The sequence below is a fragment of the Leguminivora glycinivorella genome, chromosome 27, assembly GCF_023078275.1.
Source record: "Leguminivora glycinivorella isolate SPB_JAAS2020 chromosome 27, LegGlyc_1.1, whole genome shotgun sequence".
Taxonomy (NCBI): domain Eukaryota; kingdom Metazoa; phylum Arthropoda; class Insecta; order Lepidoptera; family Tortricidae; genus Leguminivora; species Leguminivora glycinivorella.
Window position 1 is genome coordinate 5,703,733 of NC_062997.1, and position 27,726 is coordinate 5,731,458.

Sequence of the window (27,726 nt, forward strand, 5' to 3'; positions counted from 1 at the left end):
AATTACAAAAATTAAAATAATCTTAGTGTACTTGAATTGAAACGCTACCGTCATAATGACAGGTAGCGTCTATATTAACTGTCAGTTTCATTTGAAATTATAGGAAAAACAACTTTAAAGCTATATACAAAAAGATAGAATTTTCTTGGCAAGTGACTTAATATTGAATATTTACTTGCACCAACATAGCACATGTTCATCTTAAAAATTAGTGATTTTTTAGCGAAATTATGAACGAAAAGGCAATATTTAAGCTTTGTAAAGACGAGGGGTGCTGCGACGCATGTGCCCTGCGTTACTTAGGGCTCCATCACCCGCGGGTGTACGAAAATGTGAAGGAATCTGCGGAGAAGGTAGCGGCTTTGACTGTTTTTCTGTAGTTTCTTTGTATTTAGTCTGTTATTGAAGTAGTTTGAAGGTATTTTTCTAGATCAATAAAGGTTTTGGTTATATTTGCACCAACGTATAGTGTTTTGTGCAACCGGCGTTTAACGGCTCAGCCACGACATTGGTCTAAGCGCGGCAGCGGTGAGCGGCAGCCATACGTGCGAATGAAAAGTCCCATCGCTGTGTCTCGCTCCAATGTATGGCCCCCGCTCACCGCTGTCGCGCTTAGACCAATGTCGTGGCTGAGCCGTAAAAGAGGTCCAAAAAGGCGAATGGCGTCGTGGGTAACAATTTGAGGCGAAGCCGAAAATTGTCAATAAAGACGCTACAAGTATTTATTGACTTAGTCAAACACGGTTGCGTACTTTTTCTACGAACATGTACTTACACACTTACTTAAAAGCACTCTTGTCACAGTCACAGTATAATAAATAGTACTATCGTACAGTATGGCCACTCCCGCTCCCCACTGAAAGTGCCGCCCACCCCCTCTCGATTACCTGACAGTTACCGCCTGTCGAAAACGCGAACAGTCGACCTTTCATATTTCACAGTACGCATTCACCTACACGAGCTTAGACTGTGTGCTAGTGTGCCTCTTTCATATATTTGATCGCCAGTGTCCGAGGTGTGCTCTTGTTCACCTAGTGTCAAGTGTATAAACATTTTAACTATTCTCCACAGTATCAAGATGAGCAAGACCAAAAAGAAAACAATAGCACAGAGAACAGTACCAACGGTGAATCAGACAATCCTGAAGAGCCAGAAGCCAAGCGTAGAAGAGGAGCGGTGTGCATGAGCTGCCTCGGTCTTCTGCAGCAGAGTACTTGGGATGACAGCTGCCGACTAGCGAAGGAGATACTGGATAAGAAGGGGTCTGCTATTAATTAAATTTTACCGTTTAGGTTTTGGCACAGACCAACCCCTATAGACATCCATTACAAGACGACTCGCGGTCACCAGCCTTACTTGTATTTGCCATGATATAAGCGCGGGCGCTCGCCGTGCCCGATCAGTAACGACCAAGTAACCGACCCGAAAGCAGCTTGTGTTTTTCGCAATAAAAACATTGAAAAAACCGGCCAAGTGCGAGTCGGGCTCGCGCACAAAGGGTTCCGTAGCAGCAAATATAATAAACTTATTATGTCAATTTATACACCTGCCAAAATTACAGTTAAATCAACCTATCTCAAAAACTATAAGAGATACTTTGATCAAACCAAAAATCGTTGAAAGAGTTAATTAGCATGCATCACCTCTATTTTTTTTAGAATTTTATACCCCGTAGTTATAAAAATAGAGGGGGGGGGACATACTTTTTACGACTTTGAGAGCTGATATCTCAAAAACCGTTCACTTTAAGAAAAATGTTTTTTAGAAAACTTTATATCATTTTAAAAGACCTTTCCATTGATACCCCACACGGGTATGTACATCGAAAAAAAAAATTTTCATCCCTCAGTTACATGTATGGGGGCCCCACCCCCAATTCTTTTTTTTACTATTTAGTGTCATAATTTTGTAGCGGTTCATACAACACATATTCCCATCAAATTTCATCACTGTAGTACTTATAGTTTCCGAGTAAATCGGCTGTGACAGACGGACAGACGGACAGACGGACAGACGGACAGACGGACATGACGAAACTATAAGGGTTCCGTTTTTGCCATTTTGGCTACGGAACCCTAAAAAGGTATTTTGATGCCTTAAAGATGTCCACCTGTAGTGTGAAATGGTGTGGAAAGGTAACAAGAAGATCAAATTTAAAAACAGACGATATTACATTCCACAAATAAGTCATATTTATAATTTATTCAGAGCCGGCATAGGTCAACTTACACTGGCTATTTACGCGACTCCCTTTTCATCTGGCGCGACTGCCTGCCGTCCATGAAACGACCAATCGCAGCGCACTAAACACATTCCCCTCCCGCTCCTAGCGCCCCAAGCACTGGTGATTTGTAGCGCGCACAAAATTTACAATATTGGCACTCTATAGGAGGTTCTCTGTGGGTTTTGGAGAGGTCCGGGTTTGTGGAGTTTTTTTTTTATTTGTATGCCACAATTATTCTTTGCATAAATTGGCAAAATGCTTATAGATGATGTGAAAAGCAGTTTGTCTCATGTGGTAGCAAGATCATTTCCACCATTATCTTATCTTACCCACCCACATACCCACCTCACCCACCAATCCAAACCCACCATACCCACCTATCCAAAATTGAGGGCCTGGAATATACCCAGCAAGCGGAAGCCATGCCACCCTAAATTGACCTGGCGTCGTTCAGTTCAGCAGGAGCTCAGGGTGCTAGGCATGGGGTGGGAGGAGGTTGCCCAAACTGCCCAAGACCGGAGTAAATGGAGAAATATGATTCGAGCCCTACACCCCAGCAGAGGGTAACAGGATGTAAAGGAGAAGAAGAAGAAGATCTTATCTTAAATCTGCGGGTGCCTTACGGATACAATGCGACCCATCAGGATCTTTTGTGCAATTACCCCCTACGATCCTAAGATCCTACAGCTATTCAGGAGCTAATTTCCACCATTGGCATTAATACTTGAATCCCCCTTGCTCAGGATTCTATTTCCGGCTGCCGTTTAAGTTACCACTAACTTATGCTAGATGTCGCTACGGGTCCCATTAACCTAAGTGGTGGGAACCTTGGCTGGCTTGGTCGAAGTCTTGGCTTGGCTGACTTGATTTGACTCAGTTGGCAGAGCACTCTGGTATTATTCCAGAGGCCGTGACTTCGTCTCACCTAAGGCAGACATTTTCCACTTTTTAGGGTTCCGTAGTCAACTAGGAACCCTTATAGTTTCGCCATGTCTGTCTGTCCGTCCGTCCGTCCGCGGATAATCTCAGTAACCGTTAGCCCTAGAAAGCTGAAATTTAGTACCAATATGTATATCAATCACGCCAACAAAGTGCAAAAATAAAAAGTGGAAAAAAATGTTTTATTAGGGTACATGTAAATTGGGGGCTAATATTTTGAACGTTATAAAGACTTTCTAGGAAAATTGTTTTGATAGGTTCAGTAGTTTTTGAGAAAAATACGGAAAACTACGGAACCCTACACTGAGCGTGGCCCGACACGCTCTTGGCCGGTTTTTAATTTATTCTAAACCTAGTATAGCCTGTAGTTTTTTTTGCATGTTAAATTGCATCTTGTTATTAAATTCATGTTAATTATAAGATGTAATGTTTTGAAAAGAAGTGGCCTGCCGAGTTTCTTGACGGTACGTGACGGTAGTGGATGACCATCCAACTGAGGGGGGACTGAAATCTTCTCGAGTCTGAGGCGTAGGGTTAGAGCTGGCGTAGCTGTTGATGATATGCGCATTGTAATATGCCTACTTGGAAAATAAATATTTCATTTCATTTTAACTTTATTCTAAGCCTAAGTCGAATTGATTGCAGACGTTTCTGCTAATCCAAAGTTAAAATCTATTTGTTTTCAGGTATGACTGTACGACGTTCGCCTGTGCCCTGTCAGCTCCCATCGCCACAATCGTGAGAGAGAAATACATGCAACTCACTATCAAAGACAAGTACCCGGAGTATGATATGGGTATTTTTTTTCCTACAACCGTACTGTTACGCCGTGTCTTGCGTGGGCGCGCCGTCGCGTCTCAAAGTTCCATATCGATAAGGTTTGATTTCGTATGCGTCGCATCAGTCTGTCTGTCTGTTTGTCTGTCTGTCTGTGTTTGTGTCTGTTTGTGGCATCGTAGCTCCCGAACGGATGAACCGATTTAGATTTAGTTTTTTTTGTCTGAAAGCTAAGTTAGTCGGGAGTGTTCTTAGCCATGTTTCATGAAAATCGGTCTACTATGACGCGGTCGGGGATTTTTTCAAAATTTTAATTTTGTGGTTAGGTTATGTCTGTATTACCTCAAATTCCTCAGATCGAGTAACATCACTAAAGGAAGCCTGGAAGTGGTCGTTCGGCACCCGCCTGGCGAGTCACATAGGTCTGACGTTAGACTCTGGAGCCGTGTGCCCACTATTACTGACCCTGCACTATGAATATCCGGACGATGTTCAGGTATGTACCTACTTTTGAGTTTTTTACATGCTTTTTATTTAATATTAACTTGCAAATCTTGCAATATAAGTATGTAACTATGATTAGACAGGTCAAATCTTGCAAGTAAAATTTTACCTACTCCCACATTTGTAATGAAATGAAATGAATGAAATCGTTTATTCACAATGAACATATAGTTACAAAAGATCTGATGGCGCGTTTTGTGTAGTGTAGTGAGGGGAAAAGTTTTGTGTTACACTCGGGTGCAAATGTATTTTACTTCTCGTGTGTTAAAAAACTCGCAAGTTCAGGATTCTATTCTCGAACCACTCGCTTCGCTCGTGGTTCAACTATAGAATCCTTTCACTTCTTTCACAGCTTCAGTGCCACTCTTGGCAAATAAGGGGTTGAAAGAAAACGAATGACATTGCAGTGACAGGTTGCCAGCCTCTCGCCTACGCCACTATTTAACCCATATCCCATTTAAGAGGATACGGTAGCGAAAATACTAAAATGGAAAGGAGCCCCCCTTTCAACTTGGGAATTTTAGTTAAATATACAAGTGTTATTAACTAGATTTATCGAATAAAAATTGTCCATTAAGAACAACTCAGTCAAAAGATATTTCAAAAAAATCTTTAAAATCGAGGTTCCGCTCTCGACTCTTTCCTCCTTCAAACCTTAATCAATCGGAACGAAATTTGAGAATCTGAATAACAATGAAATAATCTATATCAGACCGTTTAGCTTTTTTGGTCAAAATCAAAACGGTCCGACACAGATAAAAATAATAACAATCTGTGTTGAAAAAATCATTGCTCTATCTTCAAAAACCAGGGAGGAAATAGTCTCTCGTCTTAACTGTATATTGTATGTTTTATAGGAGCTAGAAGTCCTCAAGAGCATATCGCCGTCCTCCTTCGCGCCGCACAAGCGGCCGGCTGTCGATGTGACACGGCGCGGCGCGGAGCAAGCGTTGGATAAGGCGACGCTGCCGCAATTACGGCTGCAAGCGCCGGCCGCCGCCGCGCGGGCGGTCGCCTGCGCCGCGGCTAGGGCGCCGCTTTATATCGGGGGACGGTAAGTAATGTAATATTGGCGAATGCAATGTTTAATGGCCGCTGTACACATATGGCCAACGGTTAGTTAACCCTTAGAGTCGCAACATTTTTTTTAGTTTGCAATGTAAAGCAGTTTTTAAATGTTTTTTTTTTTTAGATTTATTATAGTGACAAAGTAAGTGTAAAAAATACAAAAAAAAAATCTATAACTTGTAAATACCTAAATAATCTACGTATAGAATAATATACGTTGTCAACAACTCAACAAAAAACGATCCTGGGTATATGTATACTATTCTAAGCAATACTATACTTCCTATGCAATGCGATGGTAAGTAACAAAGCAGTTTCTTGTCTTCACGTAGCACAAATGCACATCACATTTCGTGCATTTTCTACTTGCCTGACCGTTCATAACGGATTTTTTCAGGCGGTCATTTTGTTTCTTTATATTAGCCAGTTTATAAGTGACGTCGTCTCAGAAGCCATGCGTTATTGATACACGTAACTATATCAATAATTTGAGAAAAAATATTTAAGGTTGTACTTAAATATTTTTTCTCAAATTATTGATAACGCATGGAAATTAATTTCGGTACTATACAATGCTATCAGCTTAGCTGTGAGATCCACCCCTCCCGTGGCGATTGTAATGAATGACGAACAGTTTGTCCTTTAGTACCGTTTCGTGACTAAAACTTGGTAACCGCGAAACGGGAAAAAAATCCCACTTCGTAACTGGCTTCAAATTAGGACTTTCCCGTTACCGATTTGTAACCACGTTTGGTAACCAGCTTCGAAACGGGAAAAAGCATCCCGTGTTGAAACTGGTTACAAAATGAGACTAAATCATTACCGATTCTTATAGCCATGGTTGGTAACCAGCTTCCAAACGGGAAAAAAATGGTTACAAAATGAGAATTTATTACCGTCATGAATACCTACATGATTTATTCAAATAATGCTGACATTGAGTAATTTTTAGGGTTTCGTAGTCAACTAGGTTGACTATAGGAACCCTTATAGTTCGCTCTGTTCGTCTGTCCGTATCTACACCGTCTTAGCTTTTATTTTGTAGAAATTCCGATCAGTACCTAACTCGGGCCCAATACGTAACCAGCTACAAATAGGGAATTCTATATTCCCGTTCTGTAGCCAGTTAGAAAACTTAGTAACCAAACGGTAGCACGCTGGCCCAGTTCGTAACCGGCTACAAACCGGGAATCTTGATTTCCATTTTGTAGCCTACGCGAATAGGCAAATTCCCATAAAATGATGGGCTCTTTGTATTGAGGCCATTAAAATGCAGTTTTGCCTGGGTTTGCAATTAAACATAGGTATTAATAAGTCTAATAACACTATAAACAGTTTTAAAGTTATTTAGAGTGGTAGTCGCAACGTATAGTATGCCATACGGAACAAATCAGACTTCATTCACAGGAGTGTTGGCAACGTATAGTATACTAAACCGTGTTGGAAATATGACAATAAAACGTAACTACAATATATCCGACACAAAAATATTGCATTGAAAGATAGGTTATTATCATTCCCATAAAGGGCACTGCTTTCTTTGGTTGAATTCTAAGAAATTTTATTAAATTATGTTAATTTACCTTATGACTCCGCAAAGATTTTCTCATGGTCGCACAATTCGTCCAATTGTGTTATTATCGAGCACTAATACACGTCAAGGTATTTTAATGCAAATTCTACCCACCTTTATAAATTGTACTACAAAAGTCATTCCTCTTTAAACATTGGCGCAGTACTCTATTTATTTTTTTATTTGTTTTGTATAGCATGATATACAAAGTGACTCTAAGGGTTAAGGAACGTAAAGACAATATTTCATTGCATGTCTGAGAAAAATTAAATTATTTGAAATATTAACAATTTTTTGAATATTCTGATAAGAACATTTATCTTTTTTAGGAAATACATTAAACATTTGCAAGGTTATTTTACTAGAAAGCTGAAATTTGGCACTAATATATATATCAATCACGCCGACAAAGTGGTAAAATAAAAAGTGAAAAAAAAAAATGTTTTGTTAAGGTTTATCCCCCCTACATGTAAAGTGGGGACTGATTTTTTTTTCATTTCAATCCCAACGCGTGATCTCTTGTTGGATAGGTATTTGGAAATGAATTTGGGTTCTTGGCCGGTTTTTTTATATCAATTGCCTATTAAAGCGACCTTGTACTATATTGGGATCAGCTACAAATGTTGTTTTTTACATCACCTATTTGTAAAGGGAATTTTCTTCTCTGCTAGGAATGAGTAATATGGCACTTTTCCTTACTGCTGGGAGAGATCAAAGTGACACTTCCTCCCTGCGAGGAGCGACGAAAGTGACACTTTCTTGCATTTCAAGTTTTATAGTATGAATTTTCTGAGATGAACTTTTCGGTTTTGCCCTAATCTGTTAAACAAAGGCCTTTGTTTCTATTATTCGCCGCGGTTAGCTCCCGTTTCCACAGCACGTGCCAAAGTCTCAGTGTAGTTAAAAAGCAACTATCATGATAGCAATAAGGTTCAAATTTATTAAACAGTTTGCAGTGTGCAGGTAACTTTTTTTGAAGATGACAAAACGTGTTATCTCCGAAAGGGCTTTTTATGGATTTGAACCTTATTGCTATCATGATAGTTGCTTTTTAACTACACTGAGACTTTGGCACGTGCTGTGGAAACGGGAGCTAACCGCGGCGAATAATAGAAACAAAGGCCTTTGTATAACAGATTAGGGCAAAAGCGAAAAGTGCATCTCAGAAAATTCATACTATAACAATGTTTTGAAACATAAACCATTCCTCGATGTGAAAAGCGTCAGATATGTTTCACGTGGTAGTAAAATAATTTCCACTCTGGGCGTCAATACTTGAATTTCACTACACGGTTTCAACTTCAACAAACGCCAATCGCCGTAACTATACACCGTGTTTTTATTATTTTCCGTTAAATTCGACACGTAGCTAGGTTCATTATCAGGAACCACCCTGTATATCACTTTTAGTAAAATTCGCAAAAAAAAAATTTTCATCATTTTCACACATAATAAATGAATTTATTAGTGTGAGAAACCCTTAACAATAAAATTCAAGTTAGTGTCAAGCATTCCTAGTGAGTATTATATTCTTTGGTGTCAAGTGATTGACGTGTCACACACGTGTTCAGTAATTATCTTCATTTTTTTAATAACTCGATAACCGTAAGAGATAAGACGCTAGTTTCTTAGAGAAATTAATTAAATCATAAATCATAAATATTTTATTTGTAAACATAGGTACATATAGATCTTACATGGAGTTGCGTCAGTGTCGCTATGCTTTGCCTGTAGGCATACAAATATTTTTTTGTGGCGATTGAGCATGCAGCAAATATTAAACAAATAAGACCTGAGACTAAACCTAATCTTAATGATATTCTACAATTCAGAATCGGAGAGAAATTCTTTAATAGAATAATAGGCTTTCCTTGCCAAAAATTTAAATATGTAGGGGATGAAAATCCGAAGAGGGGTGGGGCGTGCGCGTAGGCGAAGATAGAAACGACGTGTAGTAATCTCGGGCGTTTATTCAGCCAACACTATGCTAAAATTGCTAAATACCTATTCTAACGAGGTTCCAAAGGCCGTACAGCGTCCTTGAGGACAACCGACGAGCGCAAAGGGGAGCGTGGTAGACGTAATCAAATGGCTTTACAAAGGTCCCAAACGGTACACTATGTGTGCGCAATTGACTCCTAGCTAATTCTCAAATAAAACGTTGTTCAGTACATGAGGTCGTTATCCCAGGAAAAATCTTAATAGCGACAACTAACTTTGAAATGCGCCACAGCACAGCGACATCTATTGAGCTTTGTGTGTAACAGACAAGTTGATCTTAGTACTAACATTGTTGTTTGTTTTTTACATGTTTGTCTACTTATTTACAATCTTTACATTTACTAGTTACTTCAGTAAAATATACAAGTTACGGGAACCGTGTCCCATGATTTAAATATTTAAACACCGAAGTTCAATATCACAATATTGATACCCGTGGCGCCATCTGTTGACGTACGGCCAAACTAACAATTTGACGAATTTTATCTAAGAGTTACATATTGACATGGTTACTATAAAATTCTAGGTACCCGTTAACATATGTTGCACTAGGTTTTAGAATTTTAAGTCTACGGGAACACTTAAATATTTGCTAAGTTCACTCGGAAAACCAGTACCGGTGGCGCCATCTAGTAGCGGCCGGTTAAACTAAGCTTGTTTGCACTGAGTTTATACATTTTGGTAAATGTTCGCGTTACAGTCTCCCCCTCTGGAACTGCAGTCGACCCGGCGCAGTGACAGGAAAGTCGACGTTGAGTTGCGATCGGCGTGGGAGCACGTCCGCGTTCATTTCCGGTTGCTGGTACAGGGGTAGTCTCTGGGTCTCCCCTCTTCCATAAGACTGTAGGTGCGTTCCGTAGTGTATAGCTACTGCACACATCGGGCAACTGCTCCTAACAACGCCTGGCGTACCGCACCCATAACACGTGTTGACGGGCGGTGGCGGAGACGGCGCTGGCGCTGCTGTCGCAGTACAGGTAGTGGTTGTGGCTGGTGGCAGCACTTCAACTTTCACCGCTTTTCGAGCGGTCGCTTGTAGAGGCAAAGTACGTATTGCGTCATTGAGACGTTTGAAACACGTAGCTGCTGTCAGGAACGTTTGCACGCAGGCTGGATCCCGTTTACCGACGAAGAAGAAAGTTGCCTTCGCGAAGGAGCTATGCTTCACCGGCGGCGGAGCAGGACGTACAGCGCTGGTGATCGCCTCCAATAGCTGCTGGAACTGTCCTTCTGACATGTTAACAGCCATTTCTACACGTTGCCGCAAAATCTTCGCTCTTCGTGTCTCGATAGTCATCAACCTCGTGACGTCACAGCACGGCCTCGAGTTGGGCGCCAGATGTAGGGGATGAAAATCCGAAGAGGGGTGGGGCGTGCGCGTAGGCGAAGATAGAAACGACGTGTAGTAATCTCGGGCGTTTATTCAGCCAACACTATGCTAAAATTGCTAAATACCTATTCTAACGAGGTTCCAAAGGCCGTACAGCGTCCTTGAGGACAACCGACGAGCGCAAAGGGGAGCGTGGTAGACGTAATCAAATGGCTTTACAAAGGTCCCAAACGGTACACTATGTGTGCGCAATTGACTCCTAGCTAATTCTCAAATAAAACGTTGTTCAGTACATGAGGTCGTTATCCCAGGAAAAATCTTAATAGCGACAACTAACTTTGAAATGCGCCACAGCACAGCGACATCTATTGAGCTTTGTGTGTAACAGACAAGTTGATCTTAGTACTAACATTGTTGTTTGTTTTTTACATGTTTGTCTACTTATTTACAATCTTTACATTTACTAGTTACTTCAGTAAAATATACAAGTTACGGGAACCGTGTCCCATGATTTAAATATTTAAACACCGAAGTTCAATATCACAATATTGATACCCGTGGCGCCATCTGTTGACGTACGGCCAAACTAACAATTTGACGAATTTTATCTAAGAGTTACATATTGACATGGTTACTATAAAATTCTAGGTACCCGTTAACATATGTTGCACTAGGTTTTAGAATTTTAAGTCTACGGGAACACTTAAATATTTGCTAAGTTCACTCGGAAAACCAGTACCGGTGGCGCCATCTAGTAGCGGCCGGTTAAACTAAGCTTGTTTGCACTGAGTTTATACATTTTGGTAAATGTTCGCGTTACAAATATACTTTTTTTAAATCTACTATGTCACCTAATTCTAGTATGTTGTTTGGTAATTTAATTGTATTTGATCTAAAGAATCTTCCGTTAAAGTTAACGGAATTCAATTCAGGTTGTATAATTTTGCTCTTTTGTGACACAATCACATCGGCGCAGGTACATAAAGTTATCCCGACACCTGCCTCAAACCCCATGGCTGGTTCGCGGTCAACGCATGATGGAGTCATCAGTGCAAGAAATAATCTTCCATCCCATAGCTGATTTGTACAAGTGAGTATTTTTTTACCCCCGACGCAAAAACGACGGGGAGTTATAAGTTTGACGTGTCTGTCTATCTGTCTGTCCACAGAACTATATTTAGATAGAAGAAACAAGTTCATCTATTTGTATAGGGGCCGAGCGTGTAAAATTTTGTACTGAAGTTGTTTCTTGCCTGTAATTTTAAATATGTAATTGAATATCACGTAACGAGGCATTTTTTATGTTTTGATTGACTTCAACTTACAAAAATTGACGCCCGAAAGCTGCAAGCTGCGATTAAAGACGGACAACTCAGTGGATTTCACTGAGTTCATTTGAGTAGATACGTAGATACGTTTGCTTGATCTATGGTATATATGACATCTGTGTGTCTGTCTGTCTGTCTGTCTGTGTAGCTCCCGAACGGATGAACCGATTTAGATTTAGTTTTTTTTGTCTTAAAGATGAGTTAGTCGGGAGTGTTCTTAGCCATGTTTCATGAAAATCGGTCTGCTATGTCGCGGTCAGGGGTTTTTCAAAATTTAAATTTTGTGGTTATGCCGTAAACAAACAGACACACACACTTTCCCATTTATAATGTTAGTATGGATTATAATGTAGATACTCGTACATGACAGACTGGCGCCCGAAGAAATGGAGCATCGACTCAAGTTCGTGTCGGCGGGCCGAGAAGATGTCGACGTGCGTTGCCTAGGCGACGGCCGCCCCTTCGCAGTTGAGGTGACGTATCACTGCAGTCAAGGCTCTGACTTATTCCGTCTTTTGCCCTTTGAGTCGTCGGCAACCCGAACCCTCCTTGGGACTTGTGCACTCCTTTTTACTATGTATTTAACTCAGCAAAAGGGAATGTACAAGTTTCTAATGGGGTGGCAACGCGCATGTGACACACTTTGAGTTGCAGGCGTCCATAGGTTACGGTGACCGCTTTACATCAGGCGGGCCGTACGCTTGTTTGCCACCGATTTTTTATACTACAAAAAAAATGAAAATTAAAATATTACAACATTTTCAGATTTCGGACCCGCGACGCGAGTTGACTAAAGAAGAATTAGAGAAAGCATGCGAACAGATCTCGACTAGCGGGTCAGTGGTCGTCAAATATATGGTGCACGTGACCAAGTAAGTAAAGTGACAGATATGGACCCGACAGTCGAGCCCACCTTGAAAGGACTTTTTATTTTATGTTTCTGATATTTTTGAAATATTTATATGTAGGTATAATTCGAATCTTTTTTCTAGAGATGACTTGACGGAACTAAAAAGGGGGGAGGAGAGCAAATGCAAAGAATACGAGGCCCTTTGCATCAAACTCACACACGCTGATGACGAGGTAAGATACTAAGATTTTCTTTTTTTTTTTTCAGTATGAATAGGTAGACGTTTGACCACGATCACTCCTGATGGTAAGTGATGATGCGGTCTACGGTGGAGCACGCTTACCTATGAGATACCTATTTACTCTCGCTTTAGAGAGACCTGGATTGTACTCATGCGGAAACACAGACTCAGGCAGGGCATTCCACTCTTTGATATTGTCATTTGGATAATATAGTACATTACATCAGAGGCCGGGAAAATGAGGATTTCCGGCCAAGTGGGTATATATGGCCGAGCGAGCGTGCGAGCGAGGCCGGATAGGGATACGAGGCCGGGAATCCGTTTTCACGCCGAGGCATGTATAGTGCTTTTCTCAAACATACAATGAAATAAAAAAAATGCTCTAAAGGACAATATTTTATAAAAAAAAGTTACTTTGCAGGCCTAGGCCTAAAAAATAATATGAAATCCCTTTACAGTCCTCTCGAGTTGTTGCGCCCAAAAAGCGATACTTCCCAGCCCATTTTAAGGAACGTAAAGACAATATTTCATTGCATGTTTGAGAAAATAAACTTTTTAACACGCTTTTATTAGGTCGTCGTGTATGTAACTAACTATGTAATGGAATCTGCGGAGGCTAATTTAACCATCTTCCAAGGATCGTAGCGTAATGAAAATTGGCAGCTATATGTAGTTCCGATGACAATACAATAATATGGTACTGTTGAGCTGATCTGATGATGGAGTCGGAAGATATGAACTGGAACTACATGATGGAACATCGTATCATAGCCGTTTTTGAGTTTCATAGAAAAGTCTTGTAATGAACTTTGACTACAATTAGGTTTCAAGGTCTGATGATGAAGCCGAAAGATATGAACTGGAACTACATGATGGAACATCGTATCATAGCTGTTTTTGGGTTTCTTAGAAAAGTCTTGTAATGAACTTTGACTACGATTAGGTTTCAAGGTCTGATGATGGAGCCGGAAGATATGAACTGGAACTACATGATGGAACATCGTATCATAGCTGTTTTTGGGCTTCTTAGGAAAGTCTTGTAATGAACTTTGACTACAATTAGGTTTCAAGGTCTGATGATGGAGCCGGAAGTTATGAGCTGGAACTACATGATGGAACATCGTGTCATAGCTGTTTTTGGGCTTCTTAGAAAAGTCTTGTAATGAACTTTGACTACGATTAGGTTTCAAGGTCTGATGATGGAGCCGGAAGATATGAACTGGAACTATATGATGGAACATCGTATCATAGCTGTTTTTGGGCTTCTTAGAAAAGTCTTGTAATGAACTTTGACTACGATTAGGTTTCAAGGTCTGATGATGGAGCCGGAAGATATGAACTGGAACTACATGATGGAACATCGTATCATAGCTGTTTTTGGGCTTCTTAGAAAAGTCTTGTAATGAACTATGACTACGATTAGGTTTCAAGGCCTGATGATGGTGCCGGAAGATAGGAACAGAAAAAGGGGGGGGGGGGGCTCGAGGGGGGAAGCATGAAAGAAAGATCAACGTAGTATTTAGAATAAGTTGGGTTAGCGTTTTCTTCTGACCTTTAAGAGCAAACAAAGGGGGGCTCGGGGGGCGAAGCCCCCCGCATGAAAGAAAGATCAACGTAGTATTTAAGATCAGTTGGGTTAGCGTTTTCTTGTGACCTTTAGGAGCAAACAAAGGGGGGCTCGGGGGGCGAAGCCCCCCGCATGAAAGAAAGATCAACGTAGTATTTAAGATCAGTTGGGTTAGCGTTTTCTTGTGACCTTTAGGAGCAAACAAAGGGGGCTCGGGGGCGAAGCCCCCGCATGAAAGAAAGATCAACGTAGTATTTAAGATCAGTTGGGTTAGCGTTTTCTTGTGACCTTTAAGAGCAAACAAAGGGGGGCTCGGGGGGCGAAGCCCCCCGCATAAAAGAAAGATTAACGTAGTATTTAAAATAAGTTGGGTTAGCGTTTTCTTGTGACATTTCAGAGCAAACAAAGGGGGGCTCGGGGGGCGAAGCCCCCCGCATAAAAGGAAGATCAACGTTGTATTTAAAATAAGTTGGGTTAAGGTTTTCTTGTGACCTTTAAGAGCAAACAGCAAACTAAGGGGGGCTCGGGGGGCGAAGCCCCCCGCATGAAAGAAAGATCAACGTAGTATTTAGAATAAATTGGTTTAGCGTTTTCTTGTGACCTTTAAGAGCAAACAAAGGGGGGCTCGGGGGGCGAAGCCCCCCGCATGAAAGAAAGATCAACGTAGTATTTAAGATAAGTTGGGTTAGCGTTTTCTTGTGACCTTTAAGAGCAAACAAAGGGGGGCTCGGGGGCGAAGCCCCCCGCATAAAAGAAAGATTAACGTAGTATTTAAAATAAGTTGGGATAGCGTTTTCTTGTGACATTTCAGAGCAAACAAAGGGGGGCTCGGGGGGCGAAGCCCCCGCACAAAAGAAAGATCAACGTTGTAATTAAAATAAGTGGGGTTAAGGTTTTCTTGTGACCTTTAAGAGCAAACAAAGGGAGGCTCGGGGGGCGAAGCACCCTGCATGAAAGAAAGATCAACGTAGTATTTAGAATAAATTGGTTTAGCGTTTTCTCGTGACCTTTAAGAGCAAACAAAGGGGGACTCGGGGGGCGAAGCCCCCCGCATGAAAGAAAGATCAACGTAGTATTTAAGATAAGTTGGGTTAGCGTTTTCTTGTGACCTTTAAGAGCAAACAAAGGGGGGCTCGGGGGGCGAAGCCCCCGCATGAAAGAAAGATCAACGTAGTATTTAATATAAGTTGGGTTAGCGTTTTCTTGTGACCTTTAAGAGCAAACGAAGGGGGGCTCGGGAGGCGAAGCCCCCCGCATAAAAGAAAGATTAACGTAGTATTTAAAATAAGTTGGGATAGCGTTTTCTTGTGACCTTTCAGAGCAAACAAAGGGGGGCTCGGGGGGCGAGGCCCCCCGCATAAAAGAAAGATCAACGTAGTATTTAAAATAAGTTGGGATAGCGTTTTCTTGTGACATTTCAGAGCAAACAAAGGGGGGCTCGGGGGGCGAAGCCCCCCGCATAAAAGAAAATTGTATTTAATTGTATTGTATTTAAAATAAGTTGGGTTAAGGTTTTCTTGTGACCTTTAAGAGCAAACAAAGGGGGGCTCGGGGGGCGAAGCCCCCAGCATGAAAGAAAGATCAACGTAGTATTTAGAATAAATTGGTTTAGCGTTTTCTTGTGACCTTTAAGAGCAAACAAAGGGGGGCTCGGGGGGCGAAGCCCCCCGCATAAAAGAAAGATTAACGTAGTATTTAAAATAAGTTGGGATAGCGTTTACTTGTGACCTTTCAGAGCAAACAAAGGGGGGCTCGGGGGCGAAGCCCCCCGCATGAAAGAAAGATCAACGTAGTATTTAAGATAAGTTGGGTTAGCGTTTTCTTGTGACCTTTAAGAGCAAACAAAGGCTCGGGGGCGAAGCCCCCGCATAAAAGAAAGATTAACGTAGTATTTAAAATAAGTTGGGATAGCGTTTTCTTGTGACCTTTCAGAGCAAACAAAGGGGGGCTCGGGGGGCGAAGCCCCCGCATGAAAGAAAGATCAACGTAGTATTTAAGATAAGTTGGGTTAGCGTTTTCTTGTGACCTTTAAGAGCAAACAATGGGGGGCTCGGGGGCGAAGCCCCCCGCATAAAAGAAAGATTAACGTAGTATTTAAAATAAGTTGGGTTAGCGTTTTCTTGTGACCTTTCAGAGCAAACAAAGGGGGGCTCGGGGGGCGAGGCCCCCCGCATAAAAGAAAGGTCAACATTGTATTTAAAATAAGTTGGGTTAAGGTTTTCTTGTGACCTTTAAGAGCAAACAAAGGGGGCTCGGGGGGCGAAGCCCCCCGCATGAAAGTAAGATCAACGTAGTATTTAAGATAAGTTGGGTTAGCGTTTTCTTGTGACCTTTAAGAGCAAACAAAGGGGGCATAAAAGAAAGATCAACGTTGTATTTAAAATAAGTTGGGTAATGGTTTTCCTGTGACCCTTAAGAGCAAATAAAGGGGGTCTATCTTTTACGGATAACTTACTAGGTAGGTATAAACATTTTTATGATAATACCGTAATATAAGAAGGTAGCCGCTGGTTATTATTAAGTAGCAATTAGCAATAAGTACACGTTAAGCCACAAATGGCATGTAAAATCCGCCTACTTGAAATAAATCTATGTATAAATGTTAAAAGTATTTCATTATTAATGACTAAAAAGTATAAAATAAATTAATAGTTTAAAAAACACTATAAAACACGCTTTTATAAATGCACGTAAAAGCCAAAAATAAATTATGGATCGTTCAAGTTGTCTCTATTTGTGAGCTGAAGTTTAAAAACTATGTGCTTTTAATTATAATATTTGATTGTAAAAGCGTGGGGCGCTGGAACAGGAAAGACTTTCTTGTAAACAAATACTAATCCGAACTTCCTGGCGAATGAAGTTGCATAAGAACATAACGTTTACATATGCCGCCTAAGGGTTACCAAAAAGAACCAAAGATATCTCGTCCACGAACAAGAACTCTGCATCCTGTCACTGTAGACACTTTCCCCTTTTGTACTTTGATTACCGGAAAAAAGCGGCGTTCTAAGTGTCGGTGACTGTCGACTCTCCTCGCTACTAGCGCATATTTTGTCTGAGTTCGACAAACTGGTACCTACTTTGAACACTGACTTTTAATTGATTTGACTGTTTAATGTAGAACCTACTAGTCATGCTGCAACTCCAGTTAGCGCGTCAATCTGTGTAACCTCCTTCCCGTAGCATAGCATAATTTGATTTATCAGCAAGTTATACAAAAAGTCTTTCCTGTTCCAGCGCCCCACGCTTTTACAATCAAATATTATAATTAAAAGCACATAGTTTTTAAACTTCAGCTCACAAATAGAGACAACTTGAACGATCCATAATTTATTTTTGGCTTTTACGTGCATTTATAAAAGCGTGTTTTATAGTGTTTTTTAAACTATTAATTTATTTTAGATCAAAACAATTTCTGCGAGGAATATACCATGTCTATTTTTTTGTTCCTCTGTGCTACATTTTAGGTATTATAGTCAGTAATAAAAAAATCATGTTTCTGCGCTTTTTAGGGTTCCGTAGTCAACTAGGAACCCTTATAGTTTCGCCATGTCTGTCTGTCCGTCCGTCCGTCCGTCCGTCCGCGGATAATCTCAGTAACCGTAAGCACTAGAAAGCTGAAATTTGGTACCAATATGTATATCAATCACGCCAACAAAGTGCAAAAATAAAAAATGGGAAAAAATGTTTTATTAGGGTACCCACCCTACATGCAAAGTGGGGGCTGATATTTTTTTTCTTTCCAACCCCAACGTGTGATATATTGTTGGATAGGTATTTAAAAGTGAATAAGGGTTTACTAAAATCATTTTTTGATAATATTAATAGTTTCGGAAATAATCGCTCTTAAAGGAAAAAAAAGTGCGTCCCCCCCCTCTAACTTTTGAACGATATGTTTAAAAAATATGAAAAAAATCACCAAATAAGTAGAACTTTGTAAAGACTTTCTAGGAAAATTGTTTTGAACTTGATAGGTTCAGTAGTTTTTGAGAAAAATACGAAAAACTACGGAACCCTACACTGAGCGTGGCCCGACACGCTCTTGGCCGGTTTTTTTTACTTATTAATATTCTTAACGCTAACTTTTCTATTATTCTTGAGGTTCACTATGTTTGAAAAACCAAAATGAAATTTTCGTCAAAATCATTCTGCTAGTATTTTTTAATAATAAGTGCAAAATAAACTCAATGAAAGGTGGACAGCTCTACCAACATAATTACTTGTTAGGATCTGGGGACCAAATTGAATCTCTTGACGAACAGGATACCTACAAATATTTAGGATACAATCAATCTCGACAAATACAGTATAAAGACACAAAACAAAAACTAAAACAACAGTTCCGACATAGACTTAATACAATTCTGAAATCACATCTTTATGCACGCAATACAATAAAAGCCATAAACACATTTGCTATACCCGTTCTCACTTATTCTTTCGGAGTAATCAACTGGACTAAATCAGATCTCAAAGATTTACAACGTACCATCCACACCACAATGACTAAATGTCGTAAACACCACCCAAGATCATGCGTTCAGAGGCTGACACTACCGAGAAAAGAAGGTGGGAGAGGACTAATCGACATAACAAACCTACACAACCGACAGATAACAACATTAAGACATTACTTTTTTAATAAAGCAGGACGTTCCACACTACACAAAGCCACAGTAGAGAATGATCGCAAGTTTACACCATTGAACCTACAAGATAGTACAACACAAAAAAATGAAAACCTTACAGACGATAAGACAAAAATCGCCGAGTGGACTAAGAAGTCTCTCCATGGTAGACATCGTCATGACCTTTGCCAACCTAATGTCGACAAGGAGGCGTCGAACGCGTGGCTGAGGCGTGGTGAACTGTTCCCGGAGACTGAAGGGTTCATGTTGGCGATACAAGACCAAGTAATAGAGACCAAAAACTATCAGCGATATATTACAAAAACCCTGACCAACGACACGTGCAGGAAGTGCAATAGCTGCCCAGAAACTATCCAGCATATTACAGGTGCGTGTAAAACAATAGCCCAGACTGACTATAAACACAGACATGACCAAGTGACAAATATTATTCACCAAAAACTCGCACACCAATACAACTTCATTACAGACATAGAACCGTATTATAAGTATAAACCTGACAGTGTACTAGACAACTCCTCAACTAAACTTTACTTTGATAGAACCATCCTCACTGACCGAACTACTCACCATAACAGACCCGACATCACGCTGATAGACAAAACAACTAAAACCGGATTCCTCATTGACATAGCTGTTCCTAATACACACAATCTGCAGAGCACTATCTCTGAAAAACTATCAAAATACATTGAACTGAAAGACGAGATAATGCGTATCTGGCGTTTACAGAAAGTTACAATAGTACCGATTGTCCTATCCACAACAGGCGTGATACCAAAGCAACTCCATCAGTCTTTAAAAACCCTAAAACTACCAGCTCATACATACAACCTCCTCCAAAAAGCAGTTATTCTTAATACATGCAGATTAGTAAGGAAATTCTTGCAAACTGACCAACCAATCCCTGCCCCTATGGCACCACCCGCACAGGCCATCTCACGCCCAACCACACATGAAACTTCAAATACTTTTACTACTGCACAACCAGCTACACAACGTATAAATGAAGATGTAACATAAAGTTACCTGAAATGCACTTGGCTTCGGCCCGTGCATAGCAGTACGCCGGTGAAAACCGAGAAAAAAAAAAGAAATAAATAATAATAATAATTGTGCGCTCGGGGATGGTATCCGCCAGGTGTATCCCTTGCCTTTAGATTAAAGTGTCTAAAAGGGCCTCTGTGCTGTTGGCTTCGGCCCCACACATGCCTCCCAAAAGTCCGGGACCCCATGGTCCCGAGATATGGTAAGACATACAAATAATAATAATAAATCATTTATTTCGAGCAAGTTACACTCATAATATTTGTTAGTAAAAAAAAAAATAACTGAATTCTAAGATATGTGTTAGTGCTTAAGCCTAAGAATACTTATAATTAATTATAACTATGTACATTTTCTGTTTTCTGAGTACGGCACATGTAGCCGACTGCAGCGTAGCAAAAAGGGGGAGTCCAACCTGTCCCCTATCATCTTCATGACGATGTTAACCCCCGACGCAAAAACGACGGGGTGCTATAAGTTTGACGTGTCTGTCTGTCTGTCTGTCTGTCTGTGTGTGTGTCTGTCTGTGGCATCGTAGCTCCCGAACGGATGAACCGATTTAGATTTAGTTTTTTTTGTCTGAGTTAGTCGGGAGTGTTCTTAGCCATGTTTCATGAAAATCTGTCTACTATGCCGCAGTCGGGGGTTTTCTCAAAATTTTTTTTTTTTCAGCAAGCGTGTCCCGACGCGCCCGTGGAGGTGACAGCGGCAGACATCGAGAGAATCAACGCCTACACGAACACTGGAGGATCCGGGGGTATGTGACGCCCCATTTAGTGTGGTTTTGAGACTTACATTACATACCAGGCAAGCGGCACAAGATTCGAGCATTTCTCGTTTTTTTCGCCACTTTTATGAAATGTATAAATATGCTATTTCTACTCAGAATCACTAGCTTTTTCAATCCTAGTAGTTAAAAAAATTGTCCCACACCATTTTTTTCTTATTTTGTTACCATTTTCCGTACATGCTGTGTGGGGTAACAAAAGAGGAAAGTAACAAAAAGTATGGAAATTCTCGGACACTTTTTGTCTCCCAGTGAGCTTGAAAGTACTCGTGATTCTGAGTACAATTGACCTGAAATTTCCTAAAAGATTCAAAATAAAAAATAGCAAAAAAAGGAAATGCTCATTTATCAAATTAAACAAGGTCCCGGTGCATCTAGGGTCAGAAATTCGCTAGGAAAAAAATAACACTTCTCGAAATTTACTTTGAATTTGTCAGTCTTAAGTTTTTCTAACACGCGCAAAGGACGAACTGAATATAGATTATACACTTAAATTTAAACTTCCATGTTACTAAACGTAAAATACACTAGATGGTGCGTTTATTAGGCCAAATGCTATAGTTTTAAATCCTAGGGTTCCTCGGCAGGGTACATAGAATGCTGTTTTATCGCTAGCCCCCGGTATTTATAGCTGCAGAACGAGGAACCGTCGGACTATCCGTGCCGCATCCAAACTCCTGGCCTGATTTTTATTTTGATTAAATCAATCATTACTGATTTTTTAACCGACTTCAAAAAAGGAGGAGGTTCTCAATTCGACTGAATGTTTTTTTTTTTTTTTTTTATGTATGTTATTCGATATCTCCGAGAATCGTGGACCGATTTTCAAAATTTTTTTTTGATCGAACCGGTATAACCCCGAGATGGTCCCATTGGCACCAAGTCAGGGTCTGATGATGGGATCCTGGAGAAATCGAGGGAACTCTTCAAATGTTATAGGCACATGTAATGTTTTTAGTCTATTTTTCAAAGGTACACCAGTATTTACGTCTGATGGTAATAATTTTATGTGGCTGAGCTGATGATGGAAGGTCAACTCCTCAATGGTTAGGAGTTTAAGGATAATTCTTTCACTACTGTACATGTATTCGGACTGATACATATAATATCACTAGGAACCACTAAAAATCAACAAATAAATAAACTTTTTAACAAAAAATAAAACCGCCTTCAAAAATAAGCGCGTTACAAAACACGGAGAAACTAAAAAGCCAAAAATAATAAACCTTTCAATTCAGACTTCTTATCGTATTGCAATAAGCTAAACATCCAAATTATAAACAAATCAGTTATTTTTGGAGTCGGTACCAGCCTGTGTATGGTTGGGTGGGGCAAACAGGCAATAGCAAGGCGACGAACAGGTCTGGTACCGACTACAAAAATAATTGATTTGTTTATAATTTGGATGTTTAGCTTATTGCAATACGATAAGAAATCTGAATTGAAAGGTTTATTATTTTTGGCTTTTTAGTTTCTCCGTGTTTTGTAACGCGCTTATTTTTGAAGGCGGTTTTATTTTGTTTGAGTATTGTTTCCATTAATAATCAAAAAATAACAGATGGGGTTTTAATCAGTTTAAATTCTGCAGTATTTATATAGTTTTAATTATTCACAGATGTCGGCACGAACGGCACGGTCGACACGGACGGTACGGACGGCGCTGTCCGTATCCGAATCGTGCAGAAGACGCCATTACGCGTGTTACACCGACGCCCGTTACTCGCGCGTACACGTGCTATACTCGCTCTGAAGGCGCATAGCGTGCCAGGTTTGTACTTTTTTATAACCCCGGCCATAAAACAGATGGACAGAGGGCGCTGCGAGTCCTTGTGTAGATTACTCATACGAGAGATAATTTCGACCTCAGCTACTGTGACCGAGCAGATAAACAGGCATCTGCCGCGATTGCAGAGTACGCTGGTTCGATTCCAGCCTCAGGCACCAGAGGCCTTGGTCGCTTTTTCTTGGCTCGCTCGCTTGGTTCAATATTGGAATCTTATACTACGTCGGTGGCAAACAAGTATACGGCCCGCCTGATGTAAAGCGGTCACCGTAACCTATGGACGCCTGCAACTCAAACAGTGTCACATGCGCGTTGCCACCCCATCTTTCGCTTGTTCAGGTATCAATATTCTGCCTCGCTAAGCCGAGTGGCGCTATCTCAAAACCGAATGATTTTGAAAATCGAACTGTCAGCTATTGATAATTAAATATAAGTTAGCTATGGATTTTCGTTTGAGAAAGCGCTTTTCAGCTTAGGAGGGCAGTATTGGCTCATGCGGTTAAACAACTTTGCCGCCTTGTAAAACAAATAACTATTTTCTGACAGATCATCCGTCCCTCTTCCGGCTGACGATCCGCACGACAGCCGGCACGTACGTGAAGGAGTGGTGTCACGGCGAGCTCGGGCGCACGGCGCCGTCCCTGCGCGCCGCGCTCCGCGCCCGCGCCGACATCCTGGCGCTCGACGTCGCCTCCGTGCTGCTTCCGTGGCCGCCGCGACGCGCCGACTAGATTATACACTATCGGCCTTATTCATAAAAAATCCTTAAATCGTTGATGATCTACGTTTTAGTTAAACAACTGTTTAGGCTTATTTCACGGTTGTTATGAGGTTGTATTCATAAACCCATTTTAACAGCACAATAACTAATATGCACTTGATGAACTGTTTAGGCTTATTATGTTGGCATTATTGACAAATCATAGACAAAAACGTGGCTGAACTTTAAATTAAAAAAAAGTTTGACAGCCATTTGACAGCCGCTCTAGAAGGGAAATCGTAAATTTAGAAACTAGATGGATGGTTTTATTGTTTTATTTAACCTATGATCTGAATTCATATTAATATTTCAATAGGAATAGCGTCTGTGGCACATTCATAAATAAGATAAGATCGTGTGACGGGCGATTTTATTTTAACCTCGGCGACCAGCGACCACCATACAATTGATACAATCCGCGCGTTGTGAGCCTTTTCAACATTGACACTATAATATAATCCGCATCTATAATCGATGAAGGCAAACCAGGTAAGCTTACACCGTTTTGTATATTTATTTCTTAATATACACTGTTATAACGGTGAGAGTAGTGTCACTTGTCAGTCATGTTTAAGTATGAACTTGAGTTGAAGGATACCGATACCTACTCTAATAGTAATAAATCAAACCTGCTTGTGGTTATTTTGTCTTTCACGGCAAAACGGAGACAAATTGACGTGATTGTGGAAATAGGTGAAGGGATGGAGAATGACATACGTAACTTTTTGTCTCTTTCTAACGCGAGCGAAGCCGCCGGCAAAAGCTAGTAGGTATATACGTGTCTTGATGTAGTTTAGTCGTGAACAAAACTAAAATGTAATTAGGTTACCTGTGTTATTTTGCTATAAAGAGTGTTAATAAGATTGTCTTCTGTACTGTGGAGTATGACACTCCTATAACCCTAGTTTGGACACTTGTCTACCAGACATTGCCTGTGTCATCATGTCATGTAAAACTTTGTGTTTCTTTTTACATAAATTTACTTACTAGTTATTTCAAACTCTCAAACAAAGAGTAGCCTAGCCATTGCAGTTCTCTATTGCTTATGTACCATTTCAAAATGATACTATTCCTATTTTGATATAAAACTATGTACAATGAGTTCTCATGATAGTATTAATTAGTCAGAGAACCTATTAAATGAAATTGCATTGTACAATCTATCCGTTAAAATTATGACTATCACATAATAGCTAAAAATTAAAGAAAAACATGTTCATTAAAAATATTTTATTTATGTCTGATGTGTCTTTTTCAGATTCTGACAATTCCATCTTCAGCTTGGGACCGAGCAGCAGCAGCAGAGGGAGGCAGCAAACTGTAACAAATAAAAACTATAACTACCATGATTTTCAGCAAATGTTAATAAATATTTTTAATAAGAGGAATGTCTACTTTAATTTTCCTAAATAAACATTATGATTTGTTTTATTTGCCCAGATGTAAAAATGTCATTTGAACTCACTCCAGTTGGTTAGTGAAGTGAGTAGGTAGTAATCATTTATCTATTATTGCAAATTTAATAGGACATAGTAATTCTATTCTACTTATACACTGGGATATGGACTAGAATCTAACATTTTGTCCTTGCCTGATTCATGGCAGCAAGTCAAATGTGACATGGACAGGCTAAATGGAAATGAATATTAAAAGAAGCTCAGGTAACATATAAAATTATATACAAATAGGTACATCCATGAGTGTAAAATGTACCTAAACCATACATTTTTGTGCTAGGTGCCTTTGAATATTATATTGTAGAATTAAATAATTACCGGAGTAATATAAAGGACAGTTGAGTGGCAGTAAAAACTACAAATGTACTTAACTATGTTATTTGTGATGGTCGTCGGGGTGGTTTCATACAGATATGATAAATTAGTAGGAAAATAGCTAACCTCTGGTGATGAGATATGGGAAAAAATTGGTATTCCGTATCTAATTTAGTGCTTATATATTTCAACATGTTTAAATCATGATTATGAATCTAGGTAAGTAATACAAACATTTTACCTGTGATGACTTTTCTTCACTTGATGGCCAAATTGGACACAACTTTTCCAGTAACATGCCAGCATAGGTTGCATCGCTTCATTAAAAGTTTCATTACTGCCAGACAACATTTTTACCTGAATGTAAATTATAAATTACTGATAAAAATATAATTATAATAAAATAATTTGATTTGTCCCTATATTGAAAGTAGTAAATTGTTATTTTTAATTAACATCAGGCTGCAAAACAACATTATAATTTTGCAGCATGGTAATCAAACAAACACTGAAGTATATCTACAGGTAAAAACATGAGGGTGACTGTAATGCAAATACAATAGGATAGTTATTCATCTCCAGGTGGAGACCATATTATTATGCTTTTGATACCACCTTACTAAGCTAAGGTATCTTATATTTAACCTGGTTGTTGTAGAAATAACTTAAATTTAAGTGGTCTAGCACAACCGTGCGTTCTCACGTGCGAGTCCTTTTCTATATCTAGTACGATTTGAAGTTTGAAGTACATAAATGGAAAGGACTGGCACGCCTGATAAGAGACGTCGGCAAGTAGATAAGTAATGAAAACTAAAGGGTTTACATACCTATTTCTGCCACCTCGCCTCTGAACTCGTTCCCTATATAATGCACTTTTTCTTCGACACGATCAAAAGTCTGTTACATCCTTCAGTTTAGGTATATAAGTAGCCCGCATTTCACACAACACATATTACTTTGGTTTTGCGCCACTTAATAATAATTTTAGCTTGTCAATTTAATTACACATAATACATTTTTCTGAGAAAATGTAAGAACAGGCAACAAACACTCGTCTCAGAGGTTCATATCAGTTCATGAGTTGCTGTCAAAAGCCAGCTGATGTGAGGCGGCCATCTTGGATTTTTGCGCTAAAATCCCGTTAAACTAGGGTCGGGCTCATTTTAAAATTTCGAGGATTTACACAAGAGATGATGCACTGTTTAGCGTTAATGTGCGTTTATGAATAAGGTTTTTTGACATCCGCACATCAACAACGTTTTAAATAGGTTGTAACTTTTTATGAATAAGGCCGTATAACTGTAATAAACTCATTTATAGACATCTTGTTTTATTTCACAAGCAAAGTTATTCAGCACAATCCAGCTTTGAGTCTGGCACTGACGTCCGTGTTACTTCCGTAGCCGCCACGACGCTCCGACTAGATTATACACTATAAGTGTAATAAACTCATTTATCGACATCTTGTTTTATTTCACAAGCAAAGTCATTCAGCACAATCTAGCTGTTAGTTTGGCACTGACGTCCGTGCTGCTTCCGTGGCCGCCACGACGTTCCGACTAGATTATACACTAAGTGTAAGTAATAAACTCATTTATCGACATCTTGTTTTAAGTTATTCACCACAATCATAGAGGAATAGGTAAGGGAAGAGTTGTAGCTCCATACATCAGTAAATGCAAGTTATTTGTATATTGCCTGAACGGATGAACGGATTTGGATTTCGTTTTTTTTTGTCTGAAGCTGAGTAAGTCGGGAGTGTTCTTAGCCATGTTTCATGAAACTCGGTCCACTATGTCGCGGTCGGGGGTTTTTCAAAATTTTAATTTTGTGGTTAGGTTAGGTTAGGTTATCTTAATGCGCACTGTCAAGGAGTGGAATTCCTTGCCGGCGGCTATATACAGAGTGGGGCCTGTAACAAAGGCGAAGAATTGAACTGTAGGCTATTCTCCTTATATACTGATCAACATTTGTTCAGTGACTTTTAAAAATTATGAAGTCTTTAAATTTTTAATTTTTCATACAAAATAAATATTAGCTTCAATGTACGCCATTATTGTTGTCATTGACGTTGTCTGTCACACTTTAGACTTAACAGAATTTGCAATACATTACCTCTTAGAAAAAACTTTCAAGGGTGATAAAAATCAAAATACAAGTTATTTTTAAAAGTCGCCGAACAAATGTTGATCAGTATAAGGAGAATAGCCTAGAGTTCAATTCTTCGCCTTTGTTACAGACCCCACTCTGTATATTTCCGAGCTCATATAACCCGGCAATCTTCAAATCAAGGGTGAACAGGCATCTTCCTGGTGAGCTTACTCCATCGTAGGCCACGTCTTTGCCCATGGCTAGTCTGTGATCGAGAGTAAGCCCATTTATTTAATCTTTTTAGGGTTCCGTAGTCAACTAGGAACCCTTATAGTTTCGCCATGTCTGTCTGTCCGTCCGTCCGTCCGTCCGTCCGTCCGTCCGTCCGCGGATAATCTCAGTAACCGTAAGCACTAGAAAGCTGAAATTTGGTAC

At 39.9% G+C, this 27,726-nt stretch overlaps 1 protein-coding gene and 1 long non-coding RNA gene across 2 annotated transcripts; one reads left to right on the plus strand and one right to left on the minus strand.

Annotated features, from left to right (window-relative positions):
- Positions 1–134: 134 nt before the first annotated feature.
- LOC125240326 (tRNA pseudouridine synthase Pus10) lies at positions 135–26,526 on the plus strand. Its single transcript, XM_048148213.1, has 13 exons — positions 135–353; positions 1,072–1,262; positions 3,850–3,959; positions 4,297–4,436; positions 5,302–5,498; positions 11,393–11,506; positions 12,115–12,217; positions 12,510–12,616; positions 12,737–12,827; positions 20,771–20,855; positions 22,501–22,653; positions 23,215–23,411; positions 26,498–26,526. Exons 1-12 carry the CDS (start codon positions 231–233, stop codon positions 23,397–23,399), a joined length of 1,599 nt encoding a protein of 532 aa, XP_048004170.1. The 5' UTR covers positions 135–230; the 3' UTR covers positions 23,400–23,411; positions 26,498–26,526.
- Positions 24,643–26,435, minus strand: LOC125240327. The gene is made up of 3 exons (XR_007178604.1): positions 26,028–26,435; positions 25,442–25,557; positions 24,643–24,746 (listed from the first exon to the last, which is right to left on the minus strand). It is a non-coding gene; the product is annotated as an uncharacterized LOC125240327 (long non-coding RNA).
- Positions 26,527–27,726: the final 1,200 nt, after the last annotated feature.